The sequence below is a fragment of the Ailuropoda melanoleuca genome, chromosome 14, assembly GCF_002007445.2.
Source record: "Ailuropoda melanoleuca isolate Jingjing chromosome 14, ASM200744v2, whole genome shotgun sequence".
In the NCBI taxonomy this organism is placed as follows: domain Eukaryota; kingdom Metazoa; phylum Chordata; class Mammalia; order Carnivora; family Ursidae; genus Ailuropoda; species Ailuropoda melanoleuca.
In genome coordinates, this window is record NC_048231.1 from 61,099,254 (window position 1) to 61,120,302 (window position 21,049).

Consider the following 21,049-nt stretch of genomic DNA (forward strand, 5'->3'; position numbering starts at 1 on the left):
TAAATGCCCCGATTTCTGTTTTCCTTTCATCTTTCTCCTCCCCACCCTTATCTCCTAACTTTCATTGCTTGTATGCTTTCTCTGCAAACAATGTGTTCTTTCTTAAAAAATTGGCATCATTAACAACATATTTAATGTGTAGGTATAAATATGAGGAGGGCATTCTCTACTGAGATTGAACAAAGCAATGGTTTTGTTTTTTAGTTTGACAAGTAAGAAATTTGTCCAGTGATCAGTTTTATAAATATTGTTATTTTTGAGCCATGATGAAATATAAACAGATTTGTTTTTAAACTGCTTTACAGGTGATGCTACCAGATGAATACCCAGGAACAGCTCCACCTATTTATCAACTGAAGTAAGTTATATTTCTACATTTATTTTTTTATAAAAAGATTATAGTTTTTAAAGATTATTTCTTTATTCTGTACATTGTGTTTATATAAAATACCTTTCTTATCAAAATATAGAGAGAAATTAAGAACACCTTCTGGACTTGGTATAGAGCATTTAAATAAAAAATTTAATTATATAAAAACACGTTACAGAACGTACTTAATATCACCGGGTTGAGATAAGAGAGAATCACAGGACTCACAGGGATAAAATAGCTACTGAATTGTCTTTAGAGATAGGAGAGAAATCTTTAGACAACCTGGTAATCTAGAGTTTCTGCTAATCTGGTTCTGTTGACCTAGCCACGGTTCACGGACATGCCTCTGCCTAAGACTGCTTACTTTCCGGGAATTGCCCATGGTGCTTCTCCCTGCCCCTTGTTGTGGAAGAACCATCTTCTTAGCAGCCCAGGCTTAATCTTAATGGGTCGTGATCTGTTGATTGCAAGTAATCTTTGATCCGCTTTGCCCACTTGGCCTATAAAGATGTCTAAACTTGTGTGAACATAATTCCATTAAATCTCAGTTATTGAAATCTTTGCCTACAGTAGGATAATTACTTATGTTTTAAAACAGCAATAAAATTTGCTATTAAAAATGATTCTGTAATTTTTAATTTTTATTTATTGAAAATGATAAGTATAATTTTAGAATGCTTGTAAACATAAATGCCCTTTTTGGGAAAAGTTAATATATATTTTTACAGTCATGTGGCAACCATTTTATTTGTTAAAGAGACATTATTTTTTAAGATTTTTAAATTAATTATTTGTCAGAATGAGAGAGAGTGAGAAAGCACAAGCAGGGAGAGCAGCAAGCAGAGGGAGAGCAGACTCCCTGCTGGGTAAGGAGCCCAATGCAGGACTCGATCCCAGGACCCTGGGATCATAACCTGAGCTGAAGGCGTATGGTTAACCGATAGAGCCACCCAGGCATCCCTTGAGTCACTATTTAGAAAAAATTAGGAACTCCTGCCAGTGTAGCAAGTAGTGTGAATCTGGAAATTTGGATTCTGGCACTTGTTCTGCCACTTATGTAAATCTGGACAGGTTTATGATATCCAATGAACTCACCTCTGTTTTTTAAACCATATTTTAATTGAATAATATTGGGGTTATCTTTATTATGTTTCCTGGAAGGACAAAATGAGTTAATGCTGATGAAAGCATTTTGGAACTGTATAGGTTTGTACAATATAACTAATAATTATCTGTTTTAATGAAAATAGATAATTTTAAAAGTTAAATAATTTGTAATTTAACCAGTAATTTCTGTTTGAGATATAAACACAATCCCTGAATAGTCTTCTTCATTGTGTTTTATTTAACCTTAGTGCTCCTTGGCTTAAAGGGCAAGAACGTGCAGATTTATCAAATAGCCTTGAGGAAATATATATGTAAGTAACAGGTGATTTAAAAAAATTGTATTTGTGATTTTATTGTGGGCTTTTGTTGGAACTGTAGTATGTTAGGGCCTTTTTCTAAACTTTTTGTTAAACTGCATTTCCATTAACAAAAAGGATACGTTTGAGAGTCCTTGAAAGTTTGCTTATATAAATTTTTTTTAAAGATTCTTATTTATTTGACAGAGACTGCGAGAGAGGGAACACAAACAGGGTGAGTGGAGAGGGAGAAGCAGGCTTCCCGCTGTGCAGGGAGCCCAACGCGGGGCTCGATCCCAGGACTCTGGGATCGTGACCTGAGTTGAAGAAGATGCTTAACTGAGCCACCAAAAAATATTATTTTTTGAAGACATTTGATATGACTTCTACTTAGATACAAAAATATGGTAATAATTCGGAACTAATAGCTATAAAAACACCAGATTGTGAAAGTAAACACAGAGATACTGTTCATGTTTTCATATTTTCACAGGAATGAAACTGGTTATAGCAGAATCTTGTATTAGGTCATAAGAGTGAGAGTCTATTGATACACTGTATTTTTTACTCTTTCATTCAATCAACAAATACTACATGGCAGGTACTGTAGGGGTCCTGGGTACACATAGTTAGCAAAAACAGAAATGGTCCCTGTTTCATGGCATTTAGAACTTATTGGTGGGAGAGAGATTACTCATAACATCATAAGATGAATGTAAAACTGCAGCTCCAATGAGTTCTGTAAAAGAAAGATATTAATATGCAGTACTAATTGAGATTGAAACAAGACCTAACCTAATCTAGGAAGTCAGGGATGGCTTGTTTGACCTCAGAGCTGTGTTACTGAGGTGAAGATAACCCTGGTGAAAGTCATACCATGTGTAAAGGCTCTATGTCAAGGAGCTTGACTCATTTCAAGACACAAAGCCTGGTGGTGGGAAGTGGAAGAAGAGGGGAGAGAAGGGAGTGTGGTGGGGAATGATCTGGTGAGGAGACCACGGGCAGTCATGCAGTCTTGTAGGCCATGTTAAGGATTGTTGTCTTTGTCCTAAGACCCCTGGGAAGCAGAGGTTTTTAAGTGGCATGATGCCGTGATAAAATTCTCATTTTGAAAACACCATTCTATTTCTGTGTGGAGAACTGATTGGAAGGGAGCAAAAATAGATGTGTGAGGCATTGGTTAGGAGGCTGATGCAGTAGTCAAGAGAAGATGACTGTGATTTGTATTAATTATGGTGACATAAATTAATTTAGTAAAATAAATAACGTTCTGGAATATCAGTTTTATTGTAATCCAGGAACTGGTAAAGATTGTCTTATATGTTCTAAGTGCCCCCCCCATTTATTACAGTGAGAGGACCCCCTTTGTATCCCTGGTATCTCAGCCAGGTTTCTTTCCCTCCCAAAATATTTAATTAAAATATGATAAGTCTTTATGGAATTGATTCTGTTTATTCTCTCCTAGAGGAATTGTGGTTTTCCTTGAGTCCCCAGCTTTACACGTGACTCTAAAAGTAACTAAGAACTGAACATATCAATAAAGGATGACCCCATTTGGGGATTCCTGCACTTATAAGTATTATTTATTTCCTCAATTAAATGCTTTCTGATAACTTTCTCTAACTTTAGTGGTCACTCCAACTTTTATGCCCCCAATAAACTTCTTTCTTTAATCCTTTATTTATGCTTATTTACGAATTTATCTCCTACCTTAAAGTAGAGTAGGATAAATATACTGCAACTTTGTTCACCAATGATGTTGTAATTATACATCTTATGGTCATTTTTTAGTTCTTATCTTAACTTGACCTCCGGAACTTTTGCTGGTGTTGAAGTTCCTCTTTCTTGAAAATCTTCCCTTATTCGGGTTCTGTCATATTAATCATATTCATCAGTTAGATTTTTCTCCTACCTTTGCACAATGTCACGTACTCAGAAATGGTTTCCATCTGCCTTTTTTTTTTTTTAAATCCGAAAAGCCCCCCTTTTACCAAGAGATACCCTCCCATAGAACACAACCAACTTACTATTTTCCCTAACTGGTTCAGTTGAGCTATTTGAGAATTAGGAAAGGTCAGAAATTACAGTTTGTTCTACAGAAGAATATGGTTTATACTGTCTTGCTTATTAAAAGTGCTTGAATAACCCCTATCCAATGGCATTATTTTCACACATGTGGTTTGAATAAAAATAAACACTCTTTTTATTTATTTATTTATTTGTTTGTTTATTTATTTATTTATTTTTAAAGATTTTCTTTATTTGAGAGAGAGTGAGCAAGAGTGGGGTGAAGGGCAGAGGGAGAAGCAGAGAGAAGCAGACTCCCTGCTGAGCAGAGAGCCAGATGCGGGACATGATCTCAGGACCCTGAGATCGTGACCTGAACCGAAGGCAGATGCTTAACCAACTGAGCCACTCAGGCACCTTAAACACTCTTAAAAAAGTTTTGGGTGGCAGCCTTTAATATTTTTTCCATAAATCCAGCGGGGGGCAGCAAATTGAAAAATATTGGTCTTTCAAAATTAAACATGAGGTAAATATATGAATATAGTTCTTAACGTTTATAGTTTCATTATATTCTAAATATTGTAACACTATCGAGATTTTCATATTAGCATCATTTTGTATGCAAGATTTGATTTTTGCCTACACAAGCAGATGAATTATGGTTTGTTTCCTCTTAGGTAGGAAAGGAAGAAGTCAGAAAACTTAACAGTTTTTCCAGTAAGCATTTATTGAGTCTCTCCTATATGCTGACACTCTGATAGGAGTTTGAAATTTAAAAATAAAGATAAATGTGTACCGATACAATATAGTGACATAATTATTGAGAAGTTTGAACCAAGTGCTATAGTAGCATTTTTTTAGATGTTTTAGCAACAAACTATCTCTGGGCATGTGGATGAGGTTGGAAAGGAGGGTTCCATTATGAAGGAGACCTTTGAGCATGGTAATCAAATGGGGAGAGGTTTTCTGGTAGTAGGAACTGCACAGGCAAAATCGTGGGTGTGAAGCAACCTGGCATCTTCAGAGTTTAGCAAATAGTTTAAGATGCCAGCTATATAAATTAGGGAGGGTTAAGAAAAAGGGACCTGCAAGCTGGGAAAGAAATTTGGGCATTAACTTGATGTAATCAGATTTGTATGGCAGTATGAGAGATGGGCTGTGGGGAGTTTTGAGGAAAGGGCCACCACAGGAAGAGCAGTCAGTAACTCAGGAGGGAGATGGTGGAGGCCTTTTTATGAAGGCAACAAAAAGTTGGATGGAGAAAAATGGTCAGTTAAAGAAATACTGAAGAATATAAGCTAGGATTTGGTCATTGATTAGATGTAGATTAACTGGCTTATCATACCTTAAATTTAGTGATATATTTTTGTGGATATTTTGAATATATGAAAATAATTTTGTTACTAAAGCAAAAGGTAAATGACAGATTTTAAAATACCTAGAACATTGTAATAATTGCTGTTGCTTAAGAGAAAAGGAAATGGATTAACTTTTTTTTTTTTTTTTGTAGTACAGATTTTCCCCACTATCTAAAAGCGGAGCATTCCTATGAACCCTTTCAAATGCCAAAATGGCATAAAGGAAAGAGTATCCCTCACTTTCTGAATGTTCAAGTTACACCACTTTACTTTTATGAAAGACCTACATTTGGTATAGTAATGGCTGTTCTTGTGAAAGTGAAAATCCTCTTCAGGTTTCTTTTGGTTAATGAAAGCAGCTACTAACGTAGATCTTTTGTAAAAGTGCAATGGCATAATACAAACTTTTGGTAAGTGGGGGAATACTGTATCTCTATCCCTGTTTTTCTATCTAACTATCTATCCATCTATCTATCACATTTTCTTTATCCATTCTCTATCAGTGGACGCTTGGGCTGCTTCCATAATTTAGCTATTGTAAATAATGCTTCTATAAACATAGGGGTGCATACATTCCTCTGAATTAGTGTTTTTGTATTTTTGGGGTATATATCCAGTAATGTGGTTGCTGGATCATAGGTTAGTTCTATTTTTAACTTTTTGAGGAACCTGCATACTGTTTTCCACAGTGGCTGCACCAGTTTGCATTCCCACCAACAGTGCAGGAGTGTTCCTTTTTCTCCACACCCTCACCAACACTTGTTCTTGTATTGTTGATTTTAGCCATTCTGACTTGTGAGGTGATATCTCATTGTAGTTTTGATTTGCATTTCCCTGATGCTGAGTGATGTTGAGCATATTTTCATGTGTCTGTTGGCCATCTGTATGTCTTCTTTGGAGAAATGTCTGTTCATGTCTTCTGCCCATTTTTATTTTATTTTATTTTATTTTTTTTAAGATTTTTTTTTTTTTTTTTTTAATTCTACAGAGATAGAGACAGCCAGTGAGAGAGGGAACACAAGCAGGGGGAATGGGAGAGGAAGAAGCAGGCTCATAGCAGAAGAGCCTGATGTGGGGCTCGATCCCATTACGCCAGGATCACGCCCTGAGCCGAAGGCAGACGCTTAACCGCTGTGCCACCCAGGCGCCCCTTCTGCCCATTTTTAAATTAGATTATTTATTTTTGGGGTGTTGAGTTTTATAAGTTCTTTTTTTTTTTAAGATTTTATTTATTCATTTGACACAGAGAGAGACAGAGAGAGAGAGCACAAGCAGGGGCAGTGGAGAGGGAGATGTGGGGCTCGATCCCAGGACCGTGGGATTATGACCTGAGCCAAAGGCAGATGCTTAACCAACTGAGCCACCAAGGCGCCCCAAGTTTTATAAGTTCTTCATATATTTTAGATACTAACCCTTTATCAGGTATGTCATTTGCAAATATCTTCTCCCATTCCATAGGTTGTCTTTTAGTTTTGTTGACTGTTTCTTCCACTGTGCAGAAGCTTTTTGTTTTGATGTAGTCCCAGTAGCTTATTTTTACTTTTGTTTCTCTTGCCAGGAGAATTTAAAAAATTTTAATTCCAGTGTAGTTAACATATGTTAGTTTCAGACTTACAAAATAGTGATTCAGCAGTTCCATATATTACTCAGTGTTCATGAAGATAAGTGTACTCTTAACCCCCTTCACCTGTTTCATTCATTCCTCTACCCACCTCCACTCTAGTAACCACCTGTTTGTTCTCTATAGTTAAGAGACTCTTTTTTGATTTCTTTTTTTTCCCCCTTGTTCATTTATTTTATTTCTTGAATTCCATGTATGAGTGAAATCATACGGTATTTATGTTTCTCTAACTGGCTTCTTTTGCTTAGCATTATACTACCTAGATCCATCCATGTTGTTGCAGATGGCAAGATTTCATTGTTTTTTATGGATGAATAATATTCCATTGTATATGTAAACCACATTTTTTTACCCATTCATCTATTGATGGACACTTCTGTTCCTTCCATAGTTTGGCTCTTATAAATGATGCTGCAATAAACTTTCGAATTAGTGTTCTCATATTCTTTGGGTATATCACAGTAGTGCAATTCCTGGATTGTAGGGTAATTCTATTTTTAATTTTTGAGGAACCTCCATACTGCTTTGCACAGTGGCTGCACCAGTTTGCATTCCCAACAGAAGAATTCGTAAACGCTAGGATGAGGATGTTGAGGGAAGGTTAATTAATGAGCTGTGTAAGCATAGTAAGTTATTTCTTGAGTTTGCAAATGTGTTTCTCTGTGATTAGGCCATCTGTATTTGCTAATTGTTGCTCATCAGAAGTTAGGCTCCTCCAATCCCACAGAGACTGGGAGAAGGGATGCCATCTTCCTTGATGTTACAATTCAAAAGGATGGCTCCCATGTCCTTGAGAAAGACACTCCTAGGTTGTCTGACAAGAGTCTTCTAAAAAGATGTCCATATATTCCAAAGGAGCAAAGACAAAATTTAAGACAAGTTTTCTAAAGAACATATACTAAGTAAGGGGAAGTCAGGACCTAGAATCAGGAAATTCTACCAATCGAAGTTTTGCCAAACTGAGATTAAGGCTGTCTTGGTCAGGCTTCTAGAATCAGTTTTTGAAATAATGTGGCCTCTTTGAATCTGTTTTCTCATCTGTAAAATGGGGATGATAGAATAATATTGTTGTGAGTATTAAATGACATAATCCGTGTAATGTGCATTAGCACCATATAATAGCAGCTCCTATTTTTGTTGTTACTAAAAGAATCATTTCATCCAATTTTGTCATTTTGAAAATGAGATGATGAGAACTCAGATCGAATGATTTGTCTAAGGTCACACAACTTAGTAGTGTATTTTAGTGAGTAGCTTTATCCTTTAATCAACAAGTATAAATATTAGAAAACTACAGATACAAAAATTAGAGCCACAAGTAAAGGTAGAGTCACAAGTAACTTGACTTTATTTTGATAATTCTGGATTGGGTAATAGTCATTTAAGTATAGTTACTCACAAAACACCTCTATGAAAATCCGTTTTTAATCCAAGTTCATATTTCGTTCAGTTTGACACAAATTTTGTTCCAAACATTTTCTATTTAGCTACTTTACCATAATTTAATTTAATAAATAAAAGCTTAGCACCTCACTCCATAATGAGTTGTTTTTAGATTTTGTCCCAGAGTCCTTAGGATTCAGCAGAGTTCCTCCAGGACCAGTTGGGGGTGGGGTGTGACGCAGATAGGCACAGGAAGGAGGACTTTCTTTCTTTTTTTATTTTATTTTATTTTATTATTATATTATGTTAGTCACCATACAGTACATCCCCGGATTCCGATGCAAAGTTCGATGCTTCATTAGTTGCGTGTTAACACCCAGTGCACCGCGCAATACGTGCCCTCCTTACTACCCATCACCAGTCTATCCCATTCCCCCACCCCCTCCCCTCTGAAGTCTTCAGTTTGCTTCTCATAGTCCATAGTCTCTCATGTTTCATTCCCCCTTCTGATTACCCCCCCTTTCTTTATCCCTTTCTTCCTCTACCGATCATCCTAGTTCTTATGTTCCATAGATGAGAGAAATCATAATGATAATTGTCTTTCTCTGCTTGACTTATTTCACTTAGCATTATCTCCTCCAGTGCCGTCCATGTTGCAGCAAATGTTGAGAATTCGTTCTTTCTTAGCTGAGTAATATTCCATTGTATATATGGACCACAGCTTCTTAATCCAGTCATCTGTTGAAGGGCATCTCGGCTCAGGAAGGAGGACTTTCAGCTTTTGTCTGTTTTAGTTTGTTTCTGATTTTGTGAGACATTTCATTACAGCGATGGCGAAAGTTTGAAAACCAAATCCTAGTGGATATTTAAAAAATCTCAGAACAAAGAGAAAACACTGGTTCTTCTCATAAGAGAAAACACAAGTGCAGCAATAAAAACAACAAATAAAACAAAGCCCCACCATTAGTGACAGAATTTGGGATTCCAAGGGAGAAAGTAGTTTTCATTTTCCTCAGGAAACCCTTCACACCCACTGAAACTTCCTTACTCTGGATTTCAGTAAGTCTTGTTAAATGCTAGGGAAGAAGGAAGCATTCAGTAACTGATGTTGGGCAGAAGTGCTAATTGTACATTCTTCGGCGGGAAAAATGGCCAGTGGAGAGGAGATTTGGAGTTCAGGTTTAATTTCTTCTTTATTATTTGGAAAAGTTACTTATTGTGAAAATTCTTCCAAGGTTTTTTCACAACCCCTCCAACAATAAATCTGAATTTGAATGTATATTCACAGAGGGATGCTTTTCCTGCCTCAAAGGCTGGAGGATTAAGTGAGGTAACAAAGTGTTTTCTACTTGTCTTCTGTATAGTAGGTATTCGCACTATATAAACACTAGATCCTAGTATCGCTATTTTTGGTGATGATGGTGGGGAGAATTCAATAGAACGAGATTAGGAAATGGAGACAATTACATACAAAAACATAAATTTGTAGGGATAACGATGTAAGGATAACGATCACAACACTGAGATAAGGGACCTAGTTTTCTCATTGACTACCAGACTCGCAGGGCTGGTGTGGAGATGAGGCCCTTGAAGTTATGTTGAGTGAATTAAGATTTCCTTGAAAAGAAACTGTCTCTATAAAGTAACATGAGATGCTCTAAGTCTCTATTTTATAGATGAGGAAACAGACTCAGAGTGCAAGTGGCTTGCTTGCCGAAGGTCACAGCTGCTTGATAGGAGAGTAAAATGCAGTGGGCAAGCTGAGCTTTGGAGTAAGTCTGTATTCATATCTGGCTCTGGGCTTCTTAACTGCTTCTAAGATTGTCTTAGATAAGTTAACTAATTTCTCTAGGTTTATTTTGTCATTTGTACAATGGGGAAATAATACCTCTTCATTAGGTAATCATGAGCATAAAATGTGTTGACACATATTATGAACTTTGTGCTTTGTATATACTGAATACATTTTACTTTTCTCTGTCTATACCTCTAAATCTTATTGAGAAGAGAGGATAGAAGTGGGAATTGTTTAAAAGAAATTCAGCTAGCATTTTCAGATTTTTAAAACCTTTCCTCTCTCTAAGAATCTTAGGTTACCAGAGCACACTGGGGGATTGTTTAGCGCTAAGGAGTTATGGGTGAGATGAGGAGGATTTGAGGGTACAGAATTATTTGAAAACAATATTATTTTCTTCTGTATGCTTGTTTTGAAAGTTTCCTTTGGTGGGTACTGATGAGTAGCATGATGAAGGAAGATAGTGGTTTCAAGGGGAACTTTCAGAGGAAGAAGGTAAGGTGTTGTTATGAAGTAGAACGGTGATTGCTTTAAACACACATAACAGACACTTACTTAAAATTAGTGTCATTCCTTAAAGAGTAGACACCTGGGGGGCGCCTGGGTGGCACAGCGGTTGGGCATCTGCCTTGACTCAGGTGTGATCCCGGCGTTATGGGATCGAGCCCCACATCAGGCTCCTCCGCTATGAGCCTGCTTCTTCCTCTCCCACTCCCCCTGCTTGTGTTCCTTCTCTCGCTGGCTGTCTCTATCTCTGTTGAATAAATAAAAATAAAATCTTTAAAAAAAAAAAAGAGTAGACAACTGGGGCCTTTAATGCTGTTGTCATAATTTAACATAATGCTATGGACGTGAACCCACGACATGTTCTTATCTCAATGATCCTTTGAGGTGGATTTAATATATCTGAGATAGACATTATTTGGAACCAAAATGAATCAATTTGGGCAACAGAATATTTTGTCAAAAACAAAATGTGAATATAACATTGTTAATTGTCTTTTAAGTCTTTTAAATTTGTTCTCTGAGGCATTTCCTCCAATGCATTGCATTCTTCTTTGTGGAGATAATTATACCAAATGATAAATGTGCCAAATAAGTGGTTTAAAATTGTTTAAAAAGTTCAAGCAGTGACATCAATATTGCAACTATATCTGTTGACAGAAACTAAATCACGTTTACATCTATCTACTTCATCCAGTTCAAGTTCAGAAATTTTCTTTCCCTTCTTTGGTTTCAGCTCTCCAGTGTATTTTAAGTAAGCAGTGTTAATTTTGGAGCCAGTTGGAATTTTTAATGTTGATATGAACAATCTATATTAAATACTCACCCAACAAATGTTAGTAAACCTGTTTTTATAAATTCTTTTTTAAAAGTCTTGGCTAATTTGCATATAATTTCTTAGATTATAAATATGTCTGTATTTTCTTGAATTCGAGAAGGAATTTTTTTAAGTAACAAATTTTTCCCCTGAATTTTGTTTAGACAGAATATTGGTGAAAGCATTCTGTATCTGTGGGTGGAGAAAATAAGAGATGTTCTAATACAAAAATCTCAGATGACAGAACCAGGTAGGTTTGAAAATATTATTAATGCTCTTTTAGCTTAATAGTAATTAAATTTCCATGTAGCTATTCTAGATGAAATTTTTAATGAAAATCTATTCTGTTTTATGGTTTGTATGTGATAAAATACAAGTTTCTCTGGAAAGTTAATTTATTCATGTAATTATGGTTATTTTTTTCTATCTAGCTTTAGCCTCTTAGGCTTCATATTACACCCTCACAGAAGTAGATTTTATGGTTAAAGAACTTGGCTCTAAAATTTCTGCTTTCTTTAACTATTAAGGTAATATGAACTGTGTAATATTCTTCATGAATTACTGGAGTACATTAATTAGACATTAGCTTCAAATGAGTGAAGTGTTTATAGGAAAACAACTTTGGAAAAATACACTGAACTGATATTTAGGATATAAAAATTTACTTTGAAAATGTATTTTTAAATTGAGATATAATTCAGTTACCATAATTATTCATCCTTTAAAAATGTATAGTTCATTGGTTTTTAGTATATTCCAGAGTTGTACACCCATTACTGCTGTGTAATTTCAAGGCATTTGAAAACCAGTATTTTGCCCTATTATTCTTTTATTGAATCATTATATGACAATGTGGAAATTTCTAATATTTCATTGTGACCACTGACAGAATTGTTTTCAATCTGGGAGAGAGTTTTTGAAAACAAACCAATTATTTAGGACTCCCTTAGTAAAATCAATATATATTTAAAGTTGATAGTAGTATATACTTTTTCAGAGCGTTTTACTATTTTTCTATAGAAGCAAATTTTTTACTGCTGTACTAACATCTAAGAGATAAATGGTATGAAGATGTTCTGTCCATGTTGACAATCTTTTTTGAAGTATTTTCCTTAACTTTCAGGATTCATGTTCTGGTTTTGTAGCATTTTAGGGCGTTGATAGGAAAAGTAGTCTCAAAACAGAATTGATTTTTGCCAATCTACCATTCTAGAGTATAGGATAATTACAAAAGTGGAATGAAAACCTGTAAAAATTTAGGACTCCAAGAAGTTTGGGATCACTCAACTCTCAGGAAATTTTAAAAATTATAGATCCTAAAAATGATATTTTTCCCTTTTCCATCTATATCCACAATCTAGGTTAGCCACTGTCCAAATTTTAGAGGTATTGATTTTTGTTGAACAGTTTATAGTTATACTTCTTAGAAATTTTGTTTGGAATTTTTCCTATCAAAATTGTTTTTGTAGACTTCATACTAAAATGGAAGGATTTGTAGTTCTGAAGAATTAATAAGGCTGCAAGCTAGTGATCAAGATATCTCATGAGAATTTTCCACTCAAGGGCACCCACTTGACACGTAATTTATTTTGATTTTACTGTTAATCTTCAGTACAAATTTATTATTTCATTTTTTTTCTGCTATAGAAATGCTAAATTTTAAAGTGATTAAATACAAGTATTTACAATTTTTAAAAATTCTGAACTAATTTTAGACTTACAGAAGAGTTTCAAAAATGGTACAAAAGACTCTTTTATATCCTTCACTCCGCTTCCCTTAGTAACATCTTACGTAACCACAGTATAATTTCCAAGAATAGAAAACTAACATTGGTATAATATTAACCAACTCTCTAAAGAGCTTGTTTGAATTTCACTGATTTTCTGCTAATGTCCTTTCTGGTGTTAAAGGATGCTGTTCAGGATTCTACATTGCATTTAGCTACTATTTCTCCTTACTGTCTTCTAGTCTATAAATAGTTTCTCAGTCTTTCCTTGACTTTTATGGCTTCTTATGACCTGACACTTGTGAAGAGTACTGATTATTTTGTAGAATGTCCCTCAGTTTGGGTCTGTCCATTGTTTTCTCACAACTGAAGCAAGATTGGGCATTTTGGCAAGAATCCCACAAACATGATATTGTGTCCTCCACAGTGCATATATCAAGGAACTTGTGGTATCAATATGCTTTATTATTGGTGATGTTTACCTTGATTCTTTGATTAAGGTGGTATCTGCCAGATGTTTCCAGTGTAAAGTTACGGTATTAATCAGGGCTCTCCAGAGAACCTATAGGGGGTGTGTGTGTGTGTGTGCGTGTGTATGTGTGTGTGTGTGTGTATTTACAAAGACAGGGAGGGAGAGATGCAAGAGGAGAGCGGGAGAGGTAAGGAGGAGAAGGAGAGAGAGATCGATTTATTTTAAGGAATTGGCTCATGAGCTTGTAGAGGCTGGCAAGTCCAAAATCTGTAAGATAGTTTGGCAGGCTGGAGACCCAGGGAAGAACTAACGTTGCAGCTCAAGTCTGAAGGCTGCCTGTCTGCTGGCAGAATTCCCTCTTCTGTGGAGGTTAGTCCTGTTTCTGTTAAGACCTTAAGTGGATGAGGCTCTCTTACATTGTGGAGGGCAGTCTGCTTTACTCAAGGTTAACAGATTTGAATGTGAATTCCGACTAAGAAATACCTTTACAGAAACATCTAAAATAGTGTTTGACCAAATAAATACTGGGTACTGTGGCCTAGCCAAGTTGACATATAAAATTAACCACCATAGTTACTATCTTTCCTTTTGTAGATGGTAAGGACCTTGAGGGAGATAATTTGAGGCTATGCTAATATCCTATTCCTCCTTAAACTTTTGTACACTAATTTTAGTATCTATTAGTGTGTCTTGTCAACAGTATTTATTAGTGTGGTGTTTGCCTAATGATGATTCACATTTTCTTCTTTCCTTCTTCATTGAATTGGAATTCTGTTTTGAGGAAGAGATATTTCCTCTCTTTTTATTTTTATTTATTTATTTTTTATTTTATTTTTTTTTAAAGATTTTATTTATTTATTTGACAGAGATAGAGACAGCCAGCGAGAGAGGGAACACAAGCAGGGGGAGTGGGAGAGGAAGAAGCAGGCTCATAGAGGAGGAGCCTGATGTGGGGCTCGATCCCATAACAATGGGATCACGCCCTGAGCCGAAGGCAGACACCTAACTGCTGTGCCACCCAGGCGCCCCTCTCTTTTTATTTTTTTTGATTTATTTATATCAGTATGAACACATGTACATTATTTTATTCCATGGGTTAAAATTCCATACTATCATTATTTTGTTGCTCAAATTATTCTAGGTTACTCCTGTATTCTTTTTGTAAGCTCACCTCTTTTTTTTTTTTTTAAGCATTTCTTTAGTCTCTGGAATCATAAGATGTTCCAGGCTCATCTTTTCTTTTCCTTGCTCCAACCTTGAAATCAGCTACTTCTCATGAAAGTCCTGGTTCCTTATATTGAAGAATGGTACTCTTTTATGTGAAGAATGGTATCAAGACCAACAAGTTTTTAAGTAGAATTCCTTACTCTCAGAGCGCACTGATAATATCTCATATCCACATAGGCCCCGATGTAAAGAAGAAAACTGAAGAGGAAGATGTAGAATGTGAAGATGATCTCATTTTAGCCTGTCAACCAGAAACTCCCGCTAAAGCATTGGATTTTGGTATCAGTGAAAATCGAGCAGGTATAATGTTACTAAATAGTTTCTTTTGAGCGTGGGATAGCAGTATTATGTATTGTTTTTGAAATAGTATAGAAATGTGGTAAACTCTCACATGTTAAGAAATAGTTATAATTTGCAGTGAATTGAGTTATTTTTTTCCCACCTGCTGGCCATTTTGGTGTTTGCTGGGTCTGTCAGAATGATGAGGAAAAAAGAAATTTCTCCCTCCCTCCACCCTTTGTGTGTGTGTGTGTGTGTGTGTGTGTGTGTGTGTGTGTGACTTTCTAGAGTTTTGGATTAATGATGGGAGAAACTGAAACTAAGAAAATCTGTGTTAATGTTTTCAATTCACATCCTGTTTTTATATTTCTATTTCGAAATCCTCAGCTATCTCCTGATGTCACAGAGTTAAATCTAGCCTGTGCTCACAAATACAAATCTAATAATTGAAAGTGCAACCACTGAATTAGAGCTAGTAAAATGCCCTTAAAATTTTAGTTTTTGCTTAAGCAAATTTGTTCCATAATCTAGTAGTTTTCAGCTTATGAATAGATTGATGTGATAAATCAGCTCTATGTTGTGATCGGGAAGTATCTTCCATTTTAGTATCATAAAAGTTCAAATAATAGCATCAGTTTTCTCAAGTCTTTTACAAAAACGTGATAGACTGGAGGAAACATTCATTCTCTTTGAAGGTAAGGAGTTCCCTATGCATTATACAGTTTTTAATTAATTCATTCATTAATTAAATTTTTATTTTTAAGGAAGATTTTATTTATTTTAGAGAAAGAAAGAGGCACAAGCGGGGGGAGGGGCAGAAGAAGAAGCAGACTCATGAGCAGAGGGAGAGGGAACCCAATGTGGGGCTTGCTCCAGCCTAAAACCCTGAGATCACCACCTGATCCGAAGGCAGGCCCTTAACCAGCTGAGCCACCCAGGTGCCCCTACACAGTAGCTTTCAAATAATACTCTGAAGTTTTAAAGTCCTTGCATGATATGTCAGGACTAGCAAGGGAATACACAGGAAGAGAAAGAGTGAAGGAGAAGACCCAGGATTCTCACTCCTGCTTTAGTTTCACATTTTATTCATTTATATATTTGTGGATTTGGCATAAATCCTGTTTTGGGGAAACAGGATCCACTATTAAAACAAAAAGAGTAAAAATCATAGTCACAATAAATAGTATCTGGTTCCTGTTGATCTCAGTACTCCCTAGTACAGTGGTCACAGTTCGTTCAAGAAGAGGACACTCTCAGAAGAAAGGCAAAAATCCTGCATAAACCTGGTTTCTTGTCCTAGTCCTGCCACAAACCAGTGCAGTGAGTTTGGACAAGTTGTTTAAAGCTGTCCAGAAATATTTTTACACATGTTAGTTGAAATAGTTCATTAACTGTAAGGCAAGATGACTTGGTAAGATTCAACAGATCAGTGAATAGAAATAGGAAACAATTTCAGTTCTTTTTTCTGAATAACTTTAGATCCTACATGAGGCAGATGTAGCAGCCAGGATGGTTGGTAAGTTTCTCAACAGAGTGAAGAGTAAATTAGTGGTTCTTAAACTTGTTTAAGAAGCAGAATAACTCGCGGGGCGCCTGGGTGGCACAGCGGTTAAGCGTCTGCCTTCGGCTCAGGGCGTGATCCCGGTGTTATGGGATCGAGCCCCAACGTCAGGCTCTTCCACTATGAGCCTGCTTCTTCCTCTCCCACTCCTCCTGCTTGTGTTTCCTCTCTCACTGGTTGTCTCTATCTCTGTCGAATAAATAAATAAAATCTTTAAAAAAAAAAAAAAGCAGAATAACTCGAAATCGTGATACTCCTTGGAATACCAATTTGGTGTATCCTTGATATATTCAATCCTATGAAGTAGGAACAGTTTCATTAGTAGAAGATGTTACATTACAGCTATACAAAATAAAGTCCTGGGTTTCCCAACCCAGAAGTCCATCAACTGAATGGATAAATAAATTGTGGTATATTACCAACTGACTATCTTTGTGGTCTCAGGACCTTTTATACTCCTAAAACTTAGTTATTGTACAATTTATACTACTGTAACAGCCCAGGATTTCAGTCCTAACCTACCACTGGGTGACCTTGGAAGGTGAAAATCATTTCTAAGTCAAGTAGTCTAATTTTATTTAAAATCTATTTGGAAACTTTTTGCTTAAAATTATAATTTAATTTTAATAGACAACTGTTAATGGGTATAGGGGTTGATTTACCATATAATTTACATCTCTTTTCCACCTCCCTTCCCCACCCTCTGCCCACACCATTGTCAATTTTTCAGTATTTGAATGTAAGAATTTTAAAGATAAAAGTAATATAATTCTTTAAATTTATAGAAATAGAAGAATTACCTCCGATTGATCATGGCATTCCCATTACAGACCGAAGAAGTACTTTTCAGGCACACTTGGCTCCAGTAGTTTGTCCCAAACAGGTAAAGTTACTATGTTCAGCTCACTTTGATGTTGTTTTACCAAAGTAATTCAAATAAATGGTTTTGCAATAATATGCTTTTTTTTGCTGTTGTGTTTAATTTTCATGTAAGATAAACATTTTTTGCTCATTTCCCTACCCCCAAATTACTGTGAATCATGGAAGATTTGTTTTGTTTCTATTTGTCACCACTTTCAAAATTGTATCTAAATTCTAATTAGGGCTTAACCCTGTAATGGATTTTCAAACAAGAAAAATCCATTAGATGGAAAATTATGATGCTTAATAGCTTGTTAAAAAGAATTATTTGTCCTGTTGCATGGGAGTTCTGCAAAACCGAGTGGGTTCCATTGATGCCCAGGGAAGGGGACAGTGGACAGATTGGTTGATCAGAGTCTTCCTGACCTGAATTCCTTTTCCTTTCTGCCTCTTGACCTTAGGTGAGCTGGCTCCCACCCAGGGGTATCAAACGGGAGACTTTTCAGTCACAAACTGTAATAACCTTTAAAGTTAAATTAACAACAAAAGTGTCATTAATTTACCATAGGTTTTTTATCATTAGTCTCTTCCCTTTGGTCTCTGCAGCTCCTCTACTCGAAGCTCTTCTGAAGCCTCGACCTACAGGGATATAGTTCTTTGTACCAGGCTGCCCTTGTACTCTCTTCTGGTCTCTAGAAGAGGAAATTCTTCTCTGCATTGACTTCTGGTCAAGACAACAGCTTTTGGTGCAGGCTTCTGGCTCTTTCTCTCAGCAACTCTATTTTGTCCTGGGCTGTTGCCCATAATCTTGTTGCCAGGGTCCTCATTAGACATTCTGTTTTGAATCTGTTCATCCTGGATCCTCTTTCTTTTTCTGATATAGTCTCTTAGACTTAGAGGATCATAATTTGCGAGAACTAAAATAAATCTTAGAGGTCATTGTCTACTTAATTGATCAGGAATCTAAGAACCTGAAAGATTAAAAGATGATAAACACAAGACTACACAGTTTCTGATTCAAATTGATCTCTGTGGCTGCAGCTTCGTCTTCCCGACCTCCAGATTTCCTCCATATTCTTTGTCCATTACCTTTCTGAAAAGTCTGGCCACGTGTCAGTATCCCCAACCCCCAGTCTTTGCTTATTTCCATTGTCTACAAGGAAAAACCTGAACTCATTATACAAGGCCCTTTGTGATAGGATCCTAGCTTTATCATTCCTGATACAATGTCTTTTGTCTTCTTAGTCATACTCTAAATAGTTTCTACATAAAACTATTGGTCACTTGCAGAACCTTACTCTTTTACATCCCTGATAGGGTTACCAGATAAAATATAGGATACCTAGTTAAATTGGAATTTCAGATAAACATTTTTGTATGGGTCATACTAATAATAAAAAAATTATTTGTGGTTTATCTGAAATTCCAGTCTAGCTGAGCATCCTTTATGTTTTCTTTGCTAAATCTGATAGATTTGCACACACAGTTTCCTCTGAATGGAATGGCTTCTTCCTGAGCCACCCCTTTCTTCTATTTTGATGCAAAAGAGATTGCCACTCTATAAACCTTATATGACTCCCAGAGAGAGTTTCGGTCTTACATTTGGAACATACCATTATTTTGTATAGCTCATTTTTAAAAATGGTCATATTTACATTTAAAATTATTTACATGGGGAAAATTTTTCATATATAAGTACCATCAACATGGTTAGTGCTCAAATATTTGTTAATATTTGATGCTCAAAAATACCAGGTCTGGAGGCCAACCTGACCACTCTCCAACAGCACTTCAGCTCAAGCTGTTAGCCTCAGTAAAGCCTTGCCTGTGCCTTTGAAGGAAAAAAAAAATACCAGGTCTGTAATTTTTATACCAATTAAGAGTACCAGTTTCTGCCTCTAAAATGAGGAGAAAACTTTGGAAATGGCTTTTTCAGAGTGTAGTGGATTCTTTAAGTCATTATTTCAGTAAAACAGTATATCAATATGCTTTAAGATATTTTTCTAGCATTTATTTATAAAACAAAAAGTATACATTAGTTCATTTATATTACTGCTGTTTTTAAGGTGAAAATGGTTCTTGCCAAATTGTATGAGAATAAGAAAATAGCTAGTGCCACCCACAACATCTATGCGTACCGGTGAGTGATCATCACAATTTTAGGAATGTTCCATTTGTAAAAATGGGGGAAACTGCTGCATGATTTTTAAAAATAACAACTATTATGTGGGGTTTTTTTCCTTTATAAAACTAATGATCATACATAAAATATTTGGAAGCTGCAGAAAAGAAAAGAATTGGAGGGGAAATCAGCCATTTTCTGCCATTAAATGTAATTGATTTGATATATATATATATATTTTTTTAAGATTTTATTTATTTATTTATTCATTTGACAGAGATAGAGACAGCCAGCGAGAGAGGGAACACAGCAGGGGAGTGGGAGAGGAAGAAGCAGGCTCCTAGCAGAGGAGCCTGATGTGGGGCTCGATCCCATAACGCCGGGATCACGCCCTGAGCCGAAGGCAGACGCTTAACCGCTGTGCCACCCAGGCCCCCCTGATTTGATATATTTTGATAATATTCGATACATTTTCTTTCTGTCTTCTATGCAGCATTTGTTTTTTTCAGTGCATTACCCTAGTATCCTCTTTCTTTCTTAACAAAACCATTTTTCCATGTTGTTATAATTGCTTTATAAACATTATTGTAATGGCCGTGTAGTGTTACTTTGAGGCTTTATACCATTATTTATTTAACCATTTACTTTTTGTTCAGTTTTTCATATTTTTCACTATTGTAGAAAATAGCCCTGTGAACAGTTTTTTATTTAGATTATTTACTCAGGATAGTTCTGGTTACTTCAGGTTCTTTTTTGAAATGAAATGGGCATATAATTTAAAAAGAAGAAAGAATAGATTCCTAGAAGTAGAATTCTCAAAAAGTATGAACATTTTTGAAAATCTTGACATACACGCCCAAATTTTTCCAGAGTTTTCTTTTAAACCAGTTTATACTCCCATTAGCAGTGAATTAAGTATGCTTCTTTTTACTATATGCCTTTAGTTTTGTATTTTATACGAATCTTTGCTGATGTGTTAGTAAAGAGAGTAAGGGTATATTTCTAAGTATGCAAATTAGTACTGATTTAAAAAAACAGGGTTCAGAACTGAAATGAATCAGAATACAAATAGAGATTTAGTGCAAATTTAAAATGTGATTGAGAATATTGGTACAATCTAGGCTATCTGAAACTCAGGAAACTAAATTATAAATCCATCACTTTGGATAGGTGAGTTTTTAATATTACTAAGTCACATTAAAGTGCCAAAACTTACAAAAGACTATTTGTTATATAATTCCCTACTTATTGGAATATCACTGGACAAAATTTTGATGTTTTCTTTATGGGTTAGGGTCATCAATATAAAAATGAGGGATGAGAGTGTGCTTGGTCTCAGTGATTAGAGTGCACTATGAAAGTATTAATAGCCATTCATTCATGCCATGTGTTTATTGAGCACCTACTCTGTGCCAAATGCTTTACGAAAGTTAATTCTGATTATTTCAGCAACTCTGCCCCTGCAAAAAGCTTAACTTTTTGAAGATCCCATGGTTGTTAAGGGGTAGACCTGAGTCTGATAAACTAATTTCATTTATC

The 21,049-nt window shown here is 35.7% G+C and overlaps 1 protein-coding gene across 3 annotated transcripts in view; it reads left to right on the forward strand.

Moving 5' to 3' along the window:
* The window catches only part of IMPACT (impact RWD domain protein), a 30,395-nt gene that overhangs the window by 2,062 nt on the left and 7,284 nt on the right, over positions 1-21,049 (forward strand). For 2 of the 3 annotated variants that reach the window (XM_034643251.1, XM_034643253.1), the window contains exons 3-8: positions 306-358; positions 1,729-1,791; positions 11,426-11,511; positions 14,865-14,987; positions 17,313-17,410; positions 19,455-19,528. In XM_034643251.1, coding sequence (XP_034499142.1) covers positions 306-358; positions 1,729-1,791; positions 11,426-11,511; positions 14,865-14,987; positions 17,313-17,410; positions 19,455-19,528 — 497 coding nt within the window. The remainder of the gene's footprint in view (positions 1-305; positions 359-1,728; positions 1,792-11,425; positions 11,512-14,864; positions 14,988-17,312; positions 17,411-19,454; positions 19,529-21,049) is intronic. The other variant, XM_034643252.1, reaches the window with a different exon arrangement.